Below are 17,592 nucleotides of genomic sequence, written 5' to 3'. Positions count from 1 at the left end.
TGTGGCGGGCACTACTCCGTAACCATTATTTTACTACAATACAGAAATAATCTGTGCATGCGATGAGTGTATTTTTCATCTTTATTTTTTTAGTTTTAGTATCAAAATATTGATTCATTTTTAATGACCCTCAGTAGCACACTTCATTGAAAATCATACTGTTTTTAACCTTAAAAAAACTTATTGTATACAATTTGCATTACCTACATTTTAATTGCCTAGAATATAAAAAGGCTTTTGCCAGATACTAAGTCACAATCATGTCCTGCTACTAGTGTATAACCTACATTACACTGCCAAACCTCAATAGAAGACCACAAACATGCAGGTAAAAAACAAAACCTCTCATACCAGTGCTTTAGAAAACAAAACAAAAAAAACTAACTCAATCAATACTACCCCCTTCACTTCTTATGCTCAACTTACATCCTTATTCAGTTTTAACCACATACACCTTTGAATGAGTCAAACAGACAGGGTTTATTTCCTTTTATTAGTTTACAATTTTTGTACTTTATAATGTCAATCCTTTTGGCAAACTTTAGTGCTCACGGTGTTCTGTACAGTCCAGTCCCACAATGTAGACTAAAATTGGTGGGGAATGAATGATGAAAAATGCCAAGCAGTGGTCCAGGTGATTATAATTTGTCCAGGTAGTTGTCCAAGGCTGGGATACCTTCCTTGAGACCCTTGCGTTTACGGGTGTCAGTGACCACTACACCAGGCTTGCTGGTGGGATCCTTTGGATCGCCAGGGAGGATCTGCCAATGGTCGAAGACACACTGAGGGAAAGCCTGGCCACCAGTGTTGGAACGAAGGTCAGCTGTGAAACCTGCAAGACCAAGTTGTGAAGTCAGTTGGTATACAAACTTGTTTCTTTTCAAATTGTACCTCTAATACTGTGCTTCAAGTTTGCTAGGCAGAGGTCATCCATAAGACTGTTATGCTGAAAAATACGTACCAAATGACTCGTTGACCGGAAGATGGGCCTTGATCACACGCATGGGTGTGCCCATGATACTAGACTCATCAAAGACATGACCACGCCTCTTTGTCAACACACCATAGATTCCACCCATTGCAGCCTCAGGACACTGTAATAAAACAAAAAGGTGAGGGAAGCATATCACTCATTTTTTTGGGGTATTAAATCATGTTCTTACCTGGATCTCCACCAAATAGACTGGTTCCATCATTCTGGGCTCAGCTGTAAGCTCACAAGCATACAGAACTCTGCGAGCAGTGGGAATAATCTGACCACCACCACGATGGATAGCATCTGTATGTAGGGTAACATCATGGATCTCAAAACGGACGGAACGCATGTTCTCTTCACAGAGGACACCCTAGAAAATGTAAAAACAAAAAGATTACAAATTATCAATTCACAGGAATTAATGTAGTAATGCTCAATTCTCCCACACCTCCTTAACAGCCCACTGGAAGCCAGCGACAACGCTGTCCTTTATCTCATTGAGGTACTGCACACCCTTGGTCACATCAACCAGCATGTTGGGTCCAGTTCCATCGGGACCAAAGCACCAGATCTTTTTTGCCTCTCCGACGTCCCACTCGTAATGGTCAGCAAGGTAGCGGGCACGGGCCTTCTGCTCTTGACGTGCAGTGACCTCACCCTTCTCGATGTCTTCAGCCAAACCGTCTTCGAAGGGGCGGGCCTTCATGAACAGGCGGTTGTGCTTGTTGGGGGACTTTGCTAGACACATCACACTTGACTCGGACTGGACAGTTTCTCTGTAGGACACCACAGGATCAGATTTCTAAAAGAGAAAATTGAATGAGAAATGCAAACCAATAGTAAAATAATCTTGTGATGTTTTTTTTTTAAATTCACCTTGAGTGGGATGCAAGCATGATCCTCCTCAAGATCCTTAAGGCAGATCTCCAGATGAAGCTCTCCAGCTCCTGCAACGATGTGCTCGCCAGACTCTTCAATGATGCACTGCACCATGGGGTCAGACTTGGACAGACGCTTCAGGCCCTCTACCAGCTTTGGGAGGTCAGCTGGGTTTTTGGCTTCCACAGCAATTCTCACCACAGGACTGACGCTGAATTTCATCACCTTCATGTTGTGCGCCCCTTCAAAGGTGGTGATGGTTCCAGTTTTGACCAGGAACTGATCCACACCAACCAGACCAACAATGTTTCCACAGGGTACATCTTCAATGGGCTCAGTATAGCGACCCATCATCAGAATGGTTCTGGAAAAGAGGGACATTTTAGTGAATGAGGAACAAGCACCAACACCATCAGTCATGTGGGGAATACATACCTCTGAATAGGCTTCAAGTACAAGTCCTCTTTCTTTCCAGGGACAAAGTTTGGTCCCATAATGCGTACTTTAAGACCGGTTGAAACGGAACCAGAAAACACACGACCAAAGGCATAGAAGCGGCCCTTGTCACTAGTAGGCACCATCTTGGAGATATACATCATAAGAGGAGCCTTGGGGTCACAATTCTTGATACCTAAAGAAATCAACAGTTTAGAAAATAAATAAATAAATAACATACCCACTAATGTTAGCAAAGATGGACATTTGCATCTTACCAAGAGCAGCTTCATCATCATCAGGTCCTTCATAGAGGAGCTCACAACGATACTTCTGGGCAGTGACAGGGGAAGGCAGGTGGATGGTGATCATCTGAAGGAGAGCCTCTCCAGCTGGCAACCAGCGACGCATTACAGCCTTCAGCAGAGGTTTTCCCTCCTTGTCCTTATCTTCAACATCCAACTTGATTTCGAGCTTCTGGATCAGTTTAGCAGTCTCTTCCTTTTTGAAGTTCATGATGGCATCAAACACCTGTAAAAATATTGAGTGCACTTGGTCAAGATTAGGTCAAACCCTTGTAAATAGATAGTAACTATTTATGCCCTGCTCAGAGACATGGTTATCATCACTAATACACTCAGGTCAAAGTGAAGAAAGTTTAAGTCATCATCTGCAGGTAATGGATAGTCATCCCCCGTCAAGTCACAAAGTTTGAGGCTTCACCTCACCGCTTATTTTTTAAACAAAGTATTTTCTACATATTTGTGGCCTAAATTAAAAATTCATACACTACTACATGAGGATTGACCACAGGAGACCATGGCTTTAAAGTCAATACAATGTCTTATTTCCGATTAAAAAAGTGTAAAGTGACTATGTTTATGGTTACTTCAAACATGCATTCAATTACAATATGATACATCACATATTTCCAGTTTCGTGTTAAAAAAGGAGTAGAAAGAAACAGCTTTTTAAAATTTAGTGGATGTTATTTCATGTCAAACAGGGTTTTTATGCTTTAGCTATAAAACATTTGATGTAAAATTCCTTGATAGAAATTCAACCACGGTTAGGCACGGTTCAGCGAAAATCGAGGGACGACTACACAGGCATCCTTTAGCTAGATAATTTTACTAATATAATTTACCTACCTTGAAGATGGGATCAAGGATAAGATGCACAAAGCTGCGAGGGAGCTTGCTGCCATCAGGTCCATTTTGATTCTTTGAAAATTTTCCGGTGTTTGCGTCAAAATACCTACAATGTATGAAAGGTCATAAATTGGGACTGGGTATACATAAAAAAAATACTTCCAATGTAAAACTAAATGACCACCAAGTAAACCGGTCATTTCAACTGTTGAAACTGTTAGACATACCTGTCACCCCACAGCTTCTTCATCATGTCCTCCACTTTTTTGCAGCGTTCAGCTGCAGACATCTGGGTATTACCCTTGGCAGCAAACTTTGCAGCATACATCTCAGCAAACTGCTTCAGGGTAAAAGCCCATCCATGGAGACCAGAGCCAAAGCCAACAGTGCCGATGACTGGATCGATCTACAAGTCGGAAGGAAAACCCACCATGACTTGATGCAAGGTCGCCAACATTTGGTGTTTGCAACCCAACAGCTCCGCAACACTCCCCCACACACACACATATTTGCAAGTGATGGATTGGGCTCCAGCACCCCTGTGACCCCAAGAGGGACAGCCGGTAGAAAGTGGAGGGATGGAAGGTTTTTGTTTTTTTGCAACTGCCTTAATGAGGGATCATAATTATTATTTTTTCTACATATAAAACACTTCCTTGTGGTCAACATAATTAGTTTTTTTGGTCAAAATTTTGCACACACAAGCCACTTTGACTGTCTTCAGGATGCGCGGTTTTGTGGGCGGTCTTCTTTACATGCCTCCACTTCAACCGTCTTCATTCCGCCAGCCATGTTGTAGTTTTTAGCGCTTCCATATGTCTGACAGATAAATTGGAATTATATGGCTTTTTTTTTTATTAGAGATGGCAAAAGCAAGACGACAGACAAAAAAACGATAAAGGAGCAGCTTCGACTCACGCTAAGATCTCCGGGTAAATTTCTACCAAATACGGATATCCACTGCAGTCACAGGGAAGAGAAAATTCAAAAGCTTGTTTTGAGGAAGTATGAAATAAGGCAAGACTAATTTACAAATATCTCTGCAATGCCTACACATTTTTTTTAAACTTTCAGTCTTATGGTGATCGAAAATACACAAAGGGTAAGAAAGTTGGTTTTGCATTATAGGTCCCCTTTAAAATGCCTAATTCAGCAATACAATCATATAATTGCCACTCCCACTACTCAAGAATAAAAAAGGCAGGGTTTTCCTAGATTGCCAAGATACCTGTGACGATGGAAGCTTGGTCACCATGACGTCATCGTGTAGTTTGGAATATGATATATTTAAAAACAAATCTGATTAGTATTAACATTTTTATATCGTTTGCCATTTTTCAACTTTTGCTGCTTATTGTACAATGTACTTTGTTGCTGCAGGAGCATGAAGTCCCATTGGCTTCGTGCTGCAGTTGGACTTTCTCATTAAAAGCTGCCATTTGCACATTTTGTAGATGACTGTCTGTAAGTATATCTGGGATATATTTAAGTTACGTCAACAGTGTCCGTGCCTGAATGCAGTTGGTGGAGAATGAGAAAGTGGTGTTGTGTCCGGGAAAGCACAGACGAAAGTGTTTGAACAAGAGGTAAAACCTTTTGTAAATTGTGCAGTTACCATAAGATTGGCAATAAAAGCTAAAAATAGCGCTGGACCTCGTAACTTCTGGAGACTACAATATGTACAAACAAAACATGAAAGGTGGGCTAATACTTTACAAATACTGTAATAGGATTATGTTTATGTTTTTCAGTCCGTAAAGATTAGTGTTTTAACGCAGTGTTGTGCATTCCAAACTCAAAATGCGTTTCGTGCCGATTTAGAAGCTAGTATATCTCCAGCGCTAGTTAGCTTTTACGGCTTATATCGTAGCGCGCTGATGTCTTACTAAGATAGAACAAAAAAACTTCCTACAGTCTGATTATACATGCCACGGAACGTAAATGAAGTATTGACGGTTTTTAATGCTTTTTAAAGTGATTTAGAGGTAGAATTGATTGCTACCATTAGCTGCATTGCTAGCCACCTAGAACAAGCCAATATTTACGTGATAGAATGCAAAAGAAAAAAAGTATTTTCTCTTATTGTGAACGATAAGCAAATTCACCAAAAAGGGCAGTTCCCCTCTAAGGATAGGCCATGTAATGCATCCTTAATTTTATATACTTTATAGGTGTTTTATAAATACTAAAGTCTGTTGTGTAAAAAAAACTAATCAACTTACATTTTTAAATATCAAAAGAACATTAGAATGTATAACTTTAGTTTTAAGGACTATTCAACTTAAATGTAATGGTCATATTTAAAAACAAACAAACAAGGACAAGTATTTTTTTTCCATGTATGACTTCCATGTACCGGTAGTCTTATCAAATAACAAATATTAAATCAGCCCCACAGAGAAAATGTAGACTAACAAGACCATTCACTCAGTTTTTAAACTCCCCAATAGATAACTCCAAAAGTTAAAAAAGATACATTTGGTTCAAACTTTCAGAAAGTGATAAAATTTAGGGGGTGATACGGATCAGAGTTTGGATTCAAGAGGTCCATGTTTGCTATGAGTACTTTTGTAGTATATTTGCAGCATCTCTGGTAAAGTAAGTGAGAATGAGAGCACCACACACCTCGATGTTGCCCATAGGACCATTCTCCAATTCACCATAGGTGGAAATAATGACGTTGACGTTTTCAACAATACGCTGGAAAGTTTGGTAAAGGTCTTCGGGTTGAAGTTGCAGCTCCAACAAGGCACGGTCCATCTTGTTCATCATCAGGACCGGCTTGATGCGCTCACAAATGGCCTGACGAAGTACCGTTTCAGTCTGGACGCATACACCTAATATGAGCAGACAATTGGGTGAGCAGCAGCATTAAATACTGAGCAAATATATTATACTGTTAATGCTTGGAACTTGCAGTGTGGACCTCAACGGAATAGCTGTTATTCTTACCAGACACGCAGTCAACGACCACCAGGGCTCCGTCTGTAACACGGAGAGCTGCAGTCACTTCAGAGGAGAAGTCCACATGTCCAGGGGAGTCAATCAGGTTGATCAAGAAGCCACATCCATCCTTGCTCTGCTTGATGAAGGCCATGTCATTTTCACCCAGCTCATAGAACAAGGAGATGGCACTATAAAATAGGACATTTGAAAATGAGCAACACAGCTTCAACACTAACCCGTTTTTTAACAATACCCACATTGTTTTTAACTTAAATGTGCACATACGTAGACTTGATGGTAATACAACGCTCCTGCTCATCCTTTCGTGTGTCTGTGAAGCGGGTCTCTCCAGCACGAGCGGAGGCGATAATACCAGCCTTCGACACCAGGGAGTCGGTCAGAGTGGACTTGCCATGATCGACGTGCGCAATCACAGACATGTTACGGATGTTGGACTTCTTGTCCATGATGGCACGGATCTGGTCTACTGTAAAGTTTACCTGCAAAGAGCAGTCCAGATTAGATAGTCACACACATGCATTACCATAAATACTGAACTTTTTAATCAAACTAAGACAAAGTTAAGTCACTGCAATTAATCTTCCAGCTGTTTGGAATAGTGAACCTTTCAATGACCCGTTTCCTCTTTACATAAAACAGACAAGCAAAAGAGCAAAAAGATGCAGTCTTTGCATTAATAGGTAATTACTGCAAACTTTGACAGATTAAGAGCTACCAGACCAAAACAGACAACATTCCAAGATGATCTCAAAATGTCAATCATCACTATTGTCTCCATGAATGTAGCTGAAGTGAAGACAACAAAAAGGAGAAAAAGCAAGTCGGAAAGGGCAGAAATCCTTTTGTTCCACTCCATCCAAAACCTTGTGCTTACAAAAATTACTATTTGAGGTATGCCAATACATTGACTGGATGCGTCGCAAAGCAACTCTAGGTGGGGGAAATGCAAATTAAGATGCATCGCAATTCGGACATGGACAATTATAAGATCGATAAGTAAACGTCAGTAATCTATGTATTTACTGTAAGTAAAGTATTGCAGACAGTTCTAATATTTAACTGACTCCAGCGAGTCACCTTGCTGAGAGATCTGACCAGGTCCTTTATTATAGCGCACATTTCAGTGAATGTCAAAAATCTGATGGGAATCTCTTTACAAATGCACCGTTTTTAGAAAATGCAAGTAGGGTTGCACGGTATACCTGTATTAGTATAGTACCGCGATACATATTCTGTACTATACCGCCTCTAAAAAGTACCAGAGATTTTGGTACCGGTACCAAAATAAGTATCGGGACAACACTAGTTGCACGTTAAAATAAACGCCCATTTTGTAAAACTAAAATACATTTCAAACTATCAATAATAATAAATTAGACGCATCAATAATTAATCGAAACAAAAGCCCCTCAATTGTAATCAAATTGTGATGTGGCCAAAGATTCCTACCCCTAAAAGTAACAGGTGGTAATAAATATCAAATTCCCATGATAGCTAAACCCATAACCCAGAATATGGTGGTAAAAAGAGCTACCTTGACAGTCTTAAAGGATGGTCTGTATTAAACCCATTACTATGTGAAAAATAGAGTATAATTGTTAAAGTTACTTGCAAATGAGTTCGTTCTTAAGACATGCACCTGAGGATAGGTTGATTGGAAACACTAAATTGAACCCTAGTGTGTGAATGTTGTCTGCCTGTGTTGACCCTGTGATGAGGTGGCGACTTGTCCAGGGTATACCTCGCCTCCTGCCAGAATGCAGTTGAGATAGGCTCCAGCGGTAGAAAATGGATGGATGAAACTAAATAATTTTTAAATAAGCTATTTGTTTTGTATTGAACGTTTGAATACAGAATTCTGAAAACCACTGATCATTTTGTTTTAAAGAAGTCTTATTTCTAACAGGCATACAGTTTAAGAGCAGCTTTTAGTCATAGAATGTGGTGGACCATTTTGTCCTGCATATAAAAAAAGATAATGGATGTAAATGTGTTTATGTAATTGATTCGGACAAAGACGTTGTTTAAAAGACATCCTGTAAAGGAAAACTGATTGGCAATTGTTAGTCTTGTAGCACATCAAAAACTTTGAGGTGCCAAAGATGGCACACCCATAGTAACTAGGACTGATGTTTCTGCTCTGTACTCAACTTGATAGGAGTGTTAGGTCTGAAGTTGTTGAATATTGGATGAAGGAGGGACAGTTCTTATTTCTATTACACTTTAATGAGCTTGAGTTATTGGGCCCATTGGTGAAATACATTCCTGAACAGGTGACGCAAACTCATTCTCATTTCGTTTACCAACAAAAGGCTGAGAGGCATTGTATATTTCTCATTGCCAAGAGCTAAAACCACACGTAAACGTTTTAGTGTCTGTATGGGGAGTAAAACTATGGAACAAACTGGACTTACAAAACAAGCATGCATCCATCCATTTTCTACTGCTTGTCCCTTTCGGGGTCGTGGTTAAACTATTATACAAACATCGGGTCTAGTTCAAATATAGAGACGAGAGTCTTTAATTTTACCTGCTGTTGTACTACTGTAACTTATTGTCTTGTAATTAATGTACATTAGAGCTATCCAATGTTTGCATTTTTTGTGTTAGATTCTTTAACTAGTGTTTGGATCGCACTTTACGCAATATCTGAAGGGCATGGAAAAAAGCATTTCACTGTGGTGTACTCTGCATGTGATAACTACAACATGAAAAACTCTTGTCTCAAAAGTGTTAACATTTGTTCAATGTTTCCTTACCATTATTGCTATGTTGTCTATCACCATTGTTGGTATTGTTCATTCCTCCTACATTGCTGATACAATAAGTAATAAGTAAAGTTACAGGTAAAGTACCAATGATTGTCACATACACTCTAGGTGTGGTGAAATGTGTCTTCTGCATTTGACCCACCCCCTGGGAGGTTTTTGGTGATTTAACCCCCAATTCCAACCCTTGATGTCTGCCAGGCAAGGAGGTAATGTGTCCCATTTTTATAGTCTTTGGTATGACTCGGCTGGGGTTTGAACTCACAACCTACCAATCTCAGGGCGGACACTAACCACTAGCCCACTGAGTAGGTGTGCTACCTGTGTTAATGTTGTGTCAAAGTCTATACACGTGGCCTATTCACCGGCATTTAATAGCAGGCGTCAGATGTCTGCTTGTCCATCATGTTTAAAACTCCCCACATTATGTATTTCTACAATGTGAATTCTCTCAACGACTGTGGTACAGAACCTGGATGATACATAACACATGTAAACATGTGTTATGTTAATAATTGTTGTTACCTGTGGTAATGCCACCATGATAGAACATTTGTATTATATTCCTTAAACAAAGTAACAGTGAAACCCACTGAATTAAGAACGGGGGGTGGGATTAAATAAATTATCTTCTTCCCACTCCCTTTCAGGCAAAACTGGATCATCCTGCTTACATGCTGTACATTACCTTTTTCATTATATTAATTTATATTATGTGTTGTCTACCTTGTACTTTTTTTTATGTCATTGCCTGAAAGAAATTAATAGATGAAAAAAGGAATGAAAACCATACTGCTATTACTGTTAAAGTGTGTAATCTGTAAACTTGTTCAGTATATAGGCCAGAAATGTCTGATTCTTGGTGTTATTTGTCAACATTCAGAGAACATCTGACTGCGTCATTGTAATTTTGATCACACCAGATCCCGAACCGGTTTATCTTGGTTCTGACGCATCATTTTTCTGGCGTGTTTAAGACCCCCCAAATTATGTATTTCTACAATGTGAATTCTCAACGATTGTGGTACAGAACCTGGATGATACATAACACATGTAAACATGTGTTATGTTAATAATTGTTGTTACCTGTGGTAATGCCACCATGATAGAACATTTGTATTATATTCCTTAAACAAAGTAACAGTGAAACCCACTGAATTAAGAACTGGGGTGGGATTAAATAAATTATCTTCTTCCCACTCCCTTTCAGGCAAAACTGGATCATCATGCTTACATACTGTACATTACCTTTTTCATTATATTAATTTATATTATGTGTTGTCTACCTTGTACTTTTTTTTATGTCACTGCCTGAAAGAAATTAATAGATGAAAAAAAGGAATGAAAACCATACTGCTATTATTGTTAAAGTGTGTAATCTGTAAACATGTTCAGTATACAGGCTGGAAATTTCTGATTCTTGGTGTTATTTGTCGACATTCAGAGAACATCTGACTGCGTCATTGTAATTTTGATCACACCATATCCCGAACCGGTTTATCTTGGGTCTGACGCATCATTTTTCTGGCGTGTTTAAGACCCCCCACATTATGTATTTCTACAATGTGAATTCTCTCAACGATTGTGGTACAGAACCTGGATGATACATAACACATGTAAACAATGATGGACAAGCAGACATCTGACGCCTGCTATTAAATGCCGGCGAATAGGCCACGTGTACAGACTTTTACACAATGCTACATGCTAACATTAGCTCGGACCCCAGACGACGATAACAAAAGGCCGGTAGGCCAGTTGATCAGAATGCCAACAGCGTAAAATACCATAATATGCCCTGTTAAGACAGAATGTGATTTAGCCATCTTAGTATTACTCAATACAGAACAGTGTTTAAATCGTCGGTTGAAAAAAAAGCACCGATATATAAACGACACATTTGGCACCACTCGTATTAGGCTTCCATTAGATAAACAGGTAACAAAACCCATGAAATAATGACTAAGTTCGTTTTGAGAGAACGTTAGCGTTAAAAGATTTCGAGGCCTTCAACACGGAAACCTAAAACAAGATGGTTGCCATTTTTCGTAACCATCGGTGAAATGTCCTACGCCCATGTTTTAAAATCACAACACCAATGACAACGGTAATCGAACCGCTTCGGCGGTTTTCTATTTAGATGTAATTCACTTAGGTGGAACTAACTCACCATTTTGACGGATGGTTTTGGATTCGCTCGGTGGAAAAAACAGACAGGAAGTTTTACACTGCCCACCACACGAGGGCCGAGGCAGGGAAGAGAGCGCTGACGTCAGACAAATGTATTTTATAGTACGGGCGTAGGGCGTTACGTCATCACGTACTGACGCATGACGCACGAGACAATTTTTTTTTTACCTTCGTGTTTTTCAACTTGTACAAGAATAATGTACATTTATCTGATCAAAAATAACAACAATGATAAAATGTGTTTTCATAGAAAAACTCAACAATGATAGAGCTAAGAAAAGAAGAAAATTAATAAAATAAATAAGATAACCAGCAATAAAAAAGTCGTCAAGTCACAAGAATAAAGAGGTCACAATATAAAAATGTATACATTTTACCGGAATACGTTTGTAATTATGCAATAATTAAAAAAATAATTTGACAAGAATTACGTTGTAATATTGCAATAAACACGTTGTAACGTAAAGGAAATAGTTTTAACATACTGCAGTGTTATTGTACAAAGATAAAGTTGTAAAATAATGAAATAAAATTAGTTATTTCACAAGAATAAAATGGTGCTATTACAAGAAAAAAAAACCTCATAACTTTTTTACGAACATAAAGCCATAATAAGATAAAGATGATGGTGTAATATTAAGAGAAAAATATGTTTTCCAGAATAAAATATTAGAGTTAGACTTAGACAAACTTTATTGAACCACAAGGGAAATTGTGTGCCACACAGTAACTCAGTTTGTAAGGATGGAAAGGATAATGCAGTTATTAAGTAGACAAAAAAATGTACCATAGTAGCAATATATAACATATATGTAATATTTACATATTATATATACAGTATATAATATATACTTATATATTATATTATTATATTATATTTTTATATAATATGTACAATATAACAAATCCCAATTACCATGTACAGTATATGTAACAGCTGCAGCAAAAAAAGAACATAATATATTAACATTATAAGAAAAAAACAAACTAAATTCCACAAGAAAAAGACTCCAACCTTGCAAGGCATTAATGTTCCTCATCATCATGTAGAGCTTGCAATGTTACGAGAATGAGGTCAACACAAGAAAAACAAAAACTGTTGATGACGTGCTCTTGGTAATTAATGCTTTTGTCCAGTAGGTGGCGGACTAGTACTATTTTAGTATGTAGAGCTTGCAATGTTACGAGAATGAGGTCAACACGAGAAAAACAAAAACTGTTGATGACGTGACTCTTGGTAATTAATGCTTTTGTCCAGTAGGTGACGGACTAGCACTATTTTAGCAGTACTTTCGTCTTAAACAGCCACCGTCCCTATGTACAGTACATTTCTTTATTGTAAATATCAATAAGCTCGGAGTAGTATAAACCTATGTATTATTGCATCATTGTGTCTGTAGCAAACAATTTTTTTTTTTTTTCTTATTGTACAATGTATGAAAGTATATGCGTGTATGTTCTGTTAATACTGGTGACGTGATCACGTGATGCATACAGAGTATTGTATTTTCAAGTAAATAATCCATACGGTGAAATCAAAACTATGCATTGAATACAACACATTTTTAGGTAAAATGAGCTGAAATTAAATTGAAATAAAGTGTTTTTGCTGATTTATTTTCCTCACCCCATCTGCCACAAGCTGAGTGCAAGTCACATGCTCATCATCTAGTTCGGGGGTCAGCAACCCGCGGCTCTCGAGCTGCATGCGGCTCTTTAGCACCATCCTAGTGGCTCCCAGGAGCTTTTTCAAAAATGGAAAAATATGTATATATTTATATATATATATAAGATATATTTGTTGTTTTAATAATTTTTCTGTAGGAGGACAAACATGACACAAACCTTCCTAATTGTTAGAAAGCCCAGTTTAATATGTTTGTGTTTATGCTTCACTGATGACAGTATTTGGCTAGTGTCGTTTTGTCCTACTAATTTTGGCGGTCCTTGATCTCACTGTAGTTTGTTTACGTGTACAACTTTCTCCGGCGCTGCCACAGAAAGATGTGTTTTATGCCACTCATTTTGTCCACCAAACATTTTATGCTGTTTGTGAATGCACAAAGGTGAGCTTTGTTGATGTTATTGACTTGCGTGGAGTGCTAATAATCCATGCTAAGATGCTAATTAGGCTAGCTGTGTGTACATATTGCATCATTATGCCTTGTTTGTAGGTATATTTGAGCTCATTTAATTTCCTTTACTTATGTCCAACGTTTCCTCTAAGGTGCGCGCCTGTGCAACTGCGCACTGCTCAAGCGTCCTCTGCGCACGGCAAATCTATGCCACGCACAAAATCAAATAAAAAAAATAAGCGCATAACAATTTTCGACACACGGACACGACAGAGAAAACAGTTTTCGTCATCATTGTTCAAATATTGTAACGTCTGTCGAGACGCTTTGAGGACATGAATTCCATCGATCACTTGACTGAGCAAAACTCTTTATTGTTGGCCATAAACACATCACCAAAATATTAGTAAAAAAAAAGATATCTAGCAAAACTGGTCATTTTCTGCAGTACAAACCAGACCAAAAGCAACTTTGTTATATCAACAGCAGCCGCTCGCTCTTTCTCACTTGCGCCAACACATGCACATAAGGCACTTAGCCAGTGATGCGTTTACAGCCACACAAAAAGTCGGACAACTCCAGCACCACACATAAAGTGTAATTCCAGGTCGTTACACTATGATTTACCAATCAAATGTGTGCTTATTCTAGTGTCATTTATTAGGAATCTTCATTTATAAATATTAATCATGAAATGCTGTTAGTATATTAAATAAATACTAATAAAAATATATTTTTTACAAACAGGAAGTTGCAGGAATGTACACATGATCCCCTGCTTACATCTCATTGTGCAACATGTGAATATTTTAATGGGAACTAAATGCAATGTCTGAAAGGGGTACAAATTATTTCCAAAGCAGGACCTCCACCCAGACAAACAATACAAGTACACAGTTCATGAAAAACAATAATTTTTGTTATTGTCATTGTAAGTGGGCCTAAACACTTATAGTAGAAAATAACCTCATGAAAATGACTGCTGTCATTTGATTATAATAATAAGAGAATGTTGTCTGTCTATCTGTGTTGGCCCTGTGATGAGCTGGCGACTTGTCCAGGGTGTACCCCGACTTCCGCCCGAATGCAGCTGAGATAGGCTCCAGCACCCCCCGCGACCCCAAAAGGGACAAGCGGTGGAAAATGGATGGATGGTTGCATGTCACCACGGCTGGAGAAATGCTATACAGAAACACACATGTGCACTACTGTGAATTGAAACACCTCAACAGTGTACAAAACAGGCTACATTTCAGCACATTTAAAAATAAATTAGCATTTAAAACATACCTTACGTGGTACTGTCAAAATTAAAATAATTGTAAAGAACACAATAAATGTGGAAAAATAAATAAATTAAATATTTGAACTTTTTATTCGTGAGTTAAAAAAGTGAGAACCGATGATTTCTCAGTTGGCCGGGTATGGCTCCGTTGCCACTTCCTGCTTTTCGCAAATTACAACTTGTGATTGGATTCTCACTTGGGAGTGACAAGTGAAAATCCAATCACCGCCGCGTTTAGCGTAAGGCTACCTACATGGGCTACTGTCAACAACTCGTGATCTGATTGGCTATCGCAACTGTCTAAAAAAGTTAAAAAAGTGAGAACCGATGATTTCTCAGTTGGCCGGGTATGGCTCCGTTGCCACTTCCTGCTTTTCGCAAATTACAACTTGTGATTGGATTCTCACTTGGGAGTGACAAGTGAAAATCCAATCACCGCCGCGTTTAGCGTAAGGCTACCTACATGGGCTACTGTCAACAACTCGTGATCTGATTGGCTATCGCAACTGTCTATCAACTGTCTATCTGGCAACAAGCTAGCTGAATTCTGATAGGATAAAAGCTCTAACGTAAAAACAAGCAACACTGGAGCCTAATAAGACTTGAAGAGAATATGATGAATACTTTATGGAAAGTAGATTAAAATAATATTTTATTAATATATGATCATGATTTATGTTAGGCCAGCAGAGAAGGCCCTGCTGGCCCTAAAGGCAAAACCTCTGGGTGCCCGGTAAGGCCGGAGAGATTCGGTCGGTGCCAAAAAAGTACCGGATTTGGTACCCATCTAACGCTGACTTGGGTTTAGAGTAAGGTGTCTAATACCTCAAGAGTCTAATGGTAAATAAGTAATATTAGAACAAAATAGGGCCACAAACCGAGGACCTGCATGCATACTTGCCAACCTTGAGACCTCCGATTTCGGGAGGTGTGGGGCGGGGGGTGGGGGGGGGGCGTGGTTAAGAGGGGAAGAGTATATTTACAACTATAATTCACCAAGTCAAGTATTTCATATATATATATATATATATATATATATATATATATATATATATATATATATATATATGAAATACTTGACTTTCGCTATATATATATATATATATATATATGTATATATATATTTATTTTATTATATATTTATTTTATTATATATATATATATATATATATATATATATATATATATATATATAAATAAGAGAAATACTTGAATTTCAGTGTTCATTTATTTACACATATACAAACACATAACACTCATCTACTCATTGTTGAGTTAAGGATTGAATTGTCCATCCTTGTTCTATTCTCTGTCACTAGTTTTCTAACCATGCTGAACACCCTCTCTGATGATGCATTCTGCTTCGTCTCCTTGTTGTGTGCGCAGTTGTGCATTCTCTAAAAGCCCTAGATGTTATTGTCACATATGCATGTACAGTAGATGGCAGTATTGTCCTGTTTAAGAGTGTCACAACATTGCTGTTTACGGCAGACAAACTGCTGGTGAACAAAGCTGACCCAAAGGAGCGGCGAGGCTTGGTGCAGAGGGAGGTCCGAAAGGCTGAGGAGGAAAGCCGGTATGTCAAGGCAGTAGCCATGAAAAAACAAGGCAGCTGGACTAGATGGGAGAGTGTAAAAGACAGATCTCTAACCTGGCAGGACATCTGGAGCATGGAAGGCCACCGGATCAAGTTCCTGCTGTGTTCTACATATGATGTCCTGCCCACCCCATCAAACCTCCATACTTGGGGAATGGTAGAGAGCCCCAGCTGCACACTCTGCGGAAAGATAGCTAACCTGGAGCATGTCCTCTCCTCTTGTCACTCAAGTTTAGCAGATGGCAAGTTCCGGTGGCGTCATGACCAGATCCTTGCTCAGCTGGCAGAGGGTGTTGAGCAGGCCAGGAAGAAGACAAGGCACCTCTCTAATGGGCCTCGCTTCATCCACTTCCTCAGGGCAAGTGAAAGCGCAGCAGCAGGAGGGAGGAACAAAGGAGTCCTGGCCACGGCAAACGACTGGTAGATGCGGGCCGACCTGAAGAAGCAGCTCAAATTCCCAGAGGAGATAGCCCACACTACCCTGAGACCTGATATTGTTCTGTGGTCTAGAGGAACCAAACAGGTGGTGCTTATCGAGCTGACAGTACCTTGGGAAGAGAGGATGGAGGAGGCGTACGAACGTAAGCTCAGGAAGTACCAAACCCTCATCCTCGAGAGCCAGCAAAATGGATGGAAGGCCTGGAACCTACCGGTGGAGGTCGGCTGTAGAGGTTTTGCGGGGCGGTCGCTCTGGAGAGCCCTTGGACTGCTAGGGATCGAAGGGCTGGCTAGGAAGCGGCTGGTAGCCAACACCACTAAAAGGGCAGAGGAAGCATCACGCTGGATTTGGATACAAAGAAAGGTGCGGTGGCAGAGCCGACCTACTGAAGGACTAGGGACATAGAGTTGGGTGGCATTCGGCAGGGGTAGATCCAGGATGCTGGATCTGCCGTCGAGCCCCTCCGAAGCGTCATGGGCTTAATTCGACGAAACGTTGATGACGGGGGTGCCCATTTGAGAACCTGCTGATGCCAACCAACTCATGTCCAGTTGAGGTATGCGGTCAAGCTTAGTCTTGGCTCAGGGAGGAGGACGTCCCTGCCATGCAGAGTCCCGCCGGTGCCTTGATAGAAGGAGAGATGAAGAGAGCGAGGCCACAGGCTCACAGATGGTGCAGGGGCGAGTACCTGTAAAGGTGAGCCAGTTGCGATACCCTTATCGTATTTTGCATATATATATATATATATATATTTATTTTATTATATATTTATTTTATTATATATATATATATATATATATATATATATATATATATATATATATATATAT

General features: G+C 39.3%; 1 protein-coding gene and 1 non-coding gene across 2 annotated transcripts; both read right to left on the bottom strand.

The window, feature by feature from the left end:
- Window positions 1-474: 474 nt before the first annotated feature.
- On the bottom strand, window positions 475-11,491 carry LOC133617728 (elongation factor 2b-like). Its single transcript, XM_061977898.1, has 13 exons — window positions 11,347-11,491; window positions 6,673-6,887; window positions 6,394-6,575; window positions 6,067-6,278; window positions 3,669-3,847; window positions 3,442-3,547; window positions 2,569-2,821; window positions 2,291-2,486; window positions 1,853-2,219; window positions 1,425-1,778; window positions 1,164-1,346; window positions 962-1,094; window positions 475-832 (listed from the first exon to the last, which is right to left on the bottom strand). The coding sequence occupies exons 1-13, from the start codon at window positions 11,347-11,349 to the stop codon at window positions 639-641; spliced, it is 2,577 nt and encodes an 858-aa protein (XP_061833882.1). The 5' UTR covers window positions 11,350-11,491; the 3' UTR covers window positions 475-638.
- Window positions 2,896-2,964, bottom strand: LOC133618331 (small nucleolar RNA SNORD37). Its single transcript, XR_009817261.1, has one exon. It is a non-coding gene; the product is annotated as a small nucleolar RNA SNORD37 (small nucleolar RNA).
- Window positions 11,492-17,592: the final 6,101 nt, after the last annotated feature.

The sequence above is a fragment of the Nerophis lumbriciformis genome, linkage group LG18 (assembly GCF_033978685.3).
Source record: "Nerophis lumbriciformis linkage group LG18, RoL_Nlum_v2.1, whole genome shotgun sequence".
NCBI classification, from domain to species: Eukaryota; Metazoa; Chordata; class Actinopteri; order Syngnathiformes; family Syngnathidae; genus Nerophis; species Nerophis lumbriciformis.
This window is presented reverse-complemented; position numbering and strand designations above follow the sequence as displayed.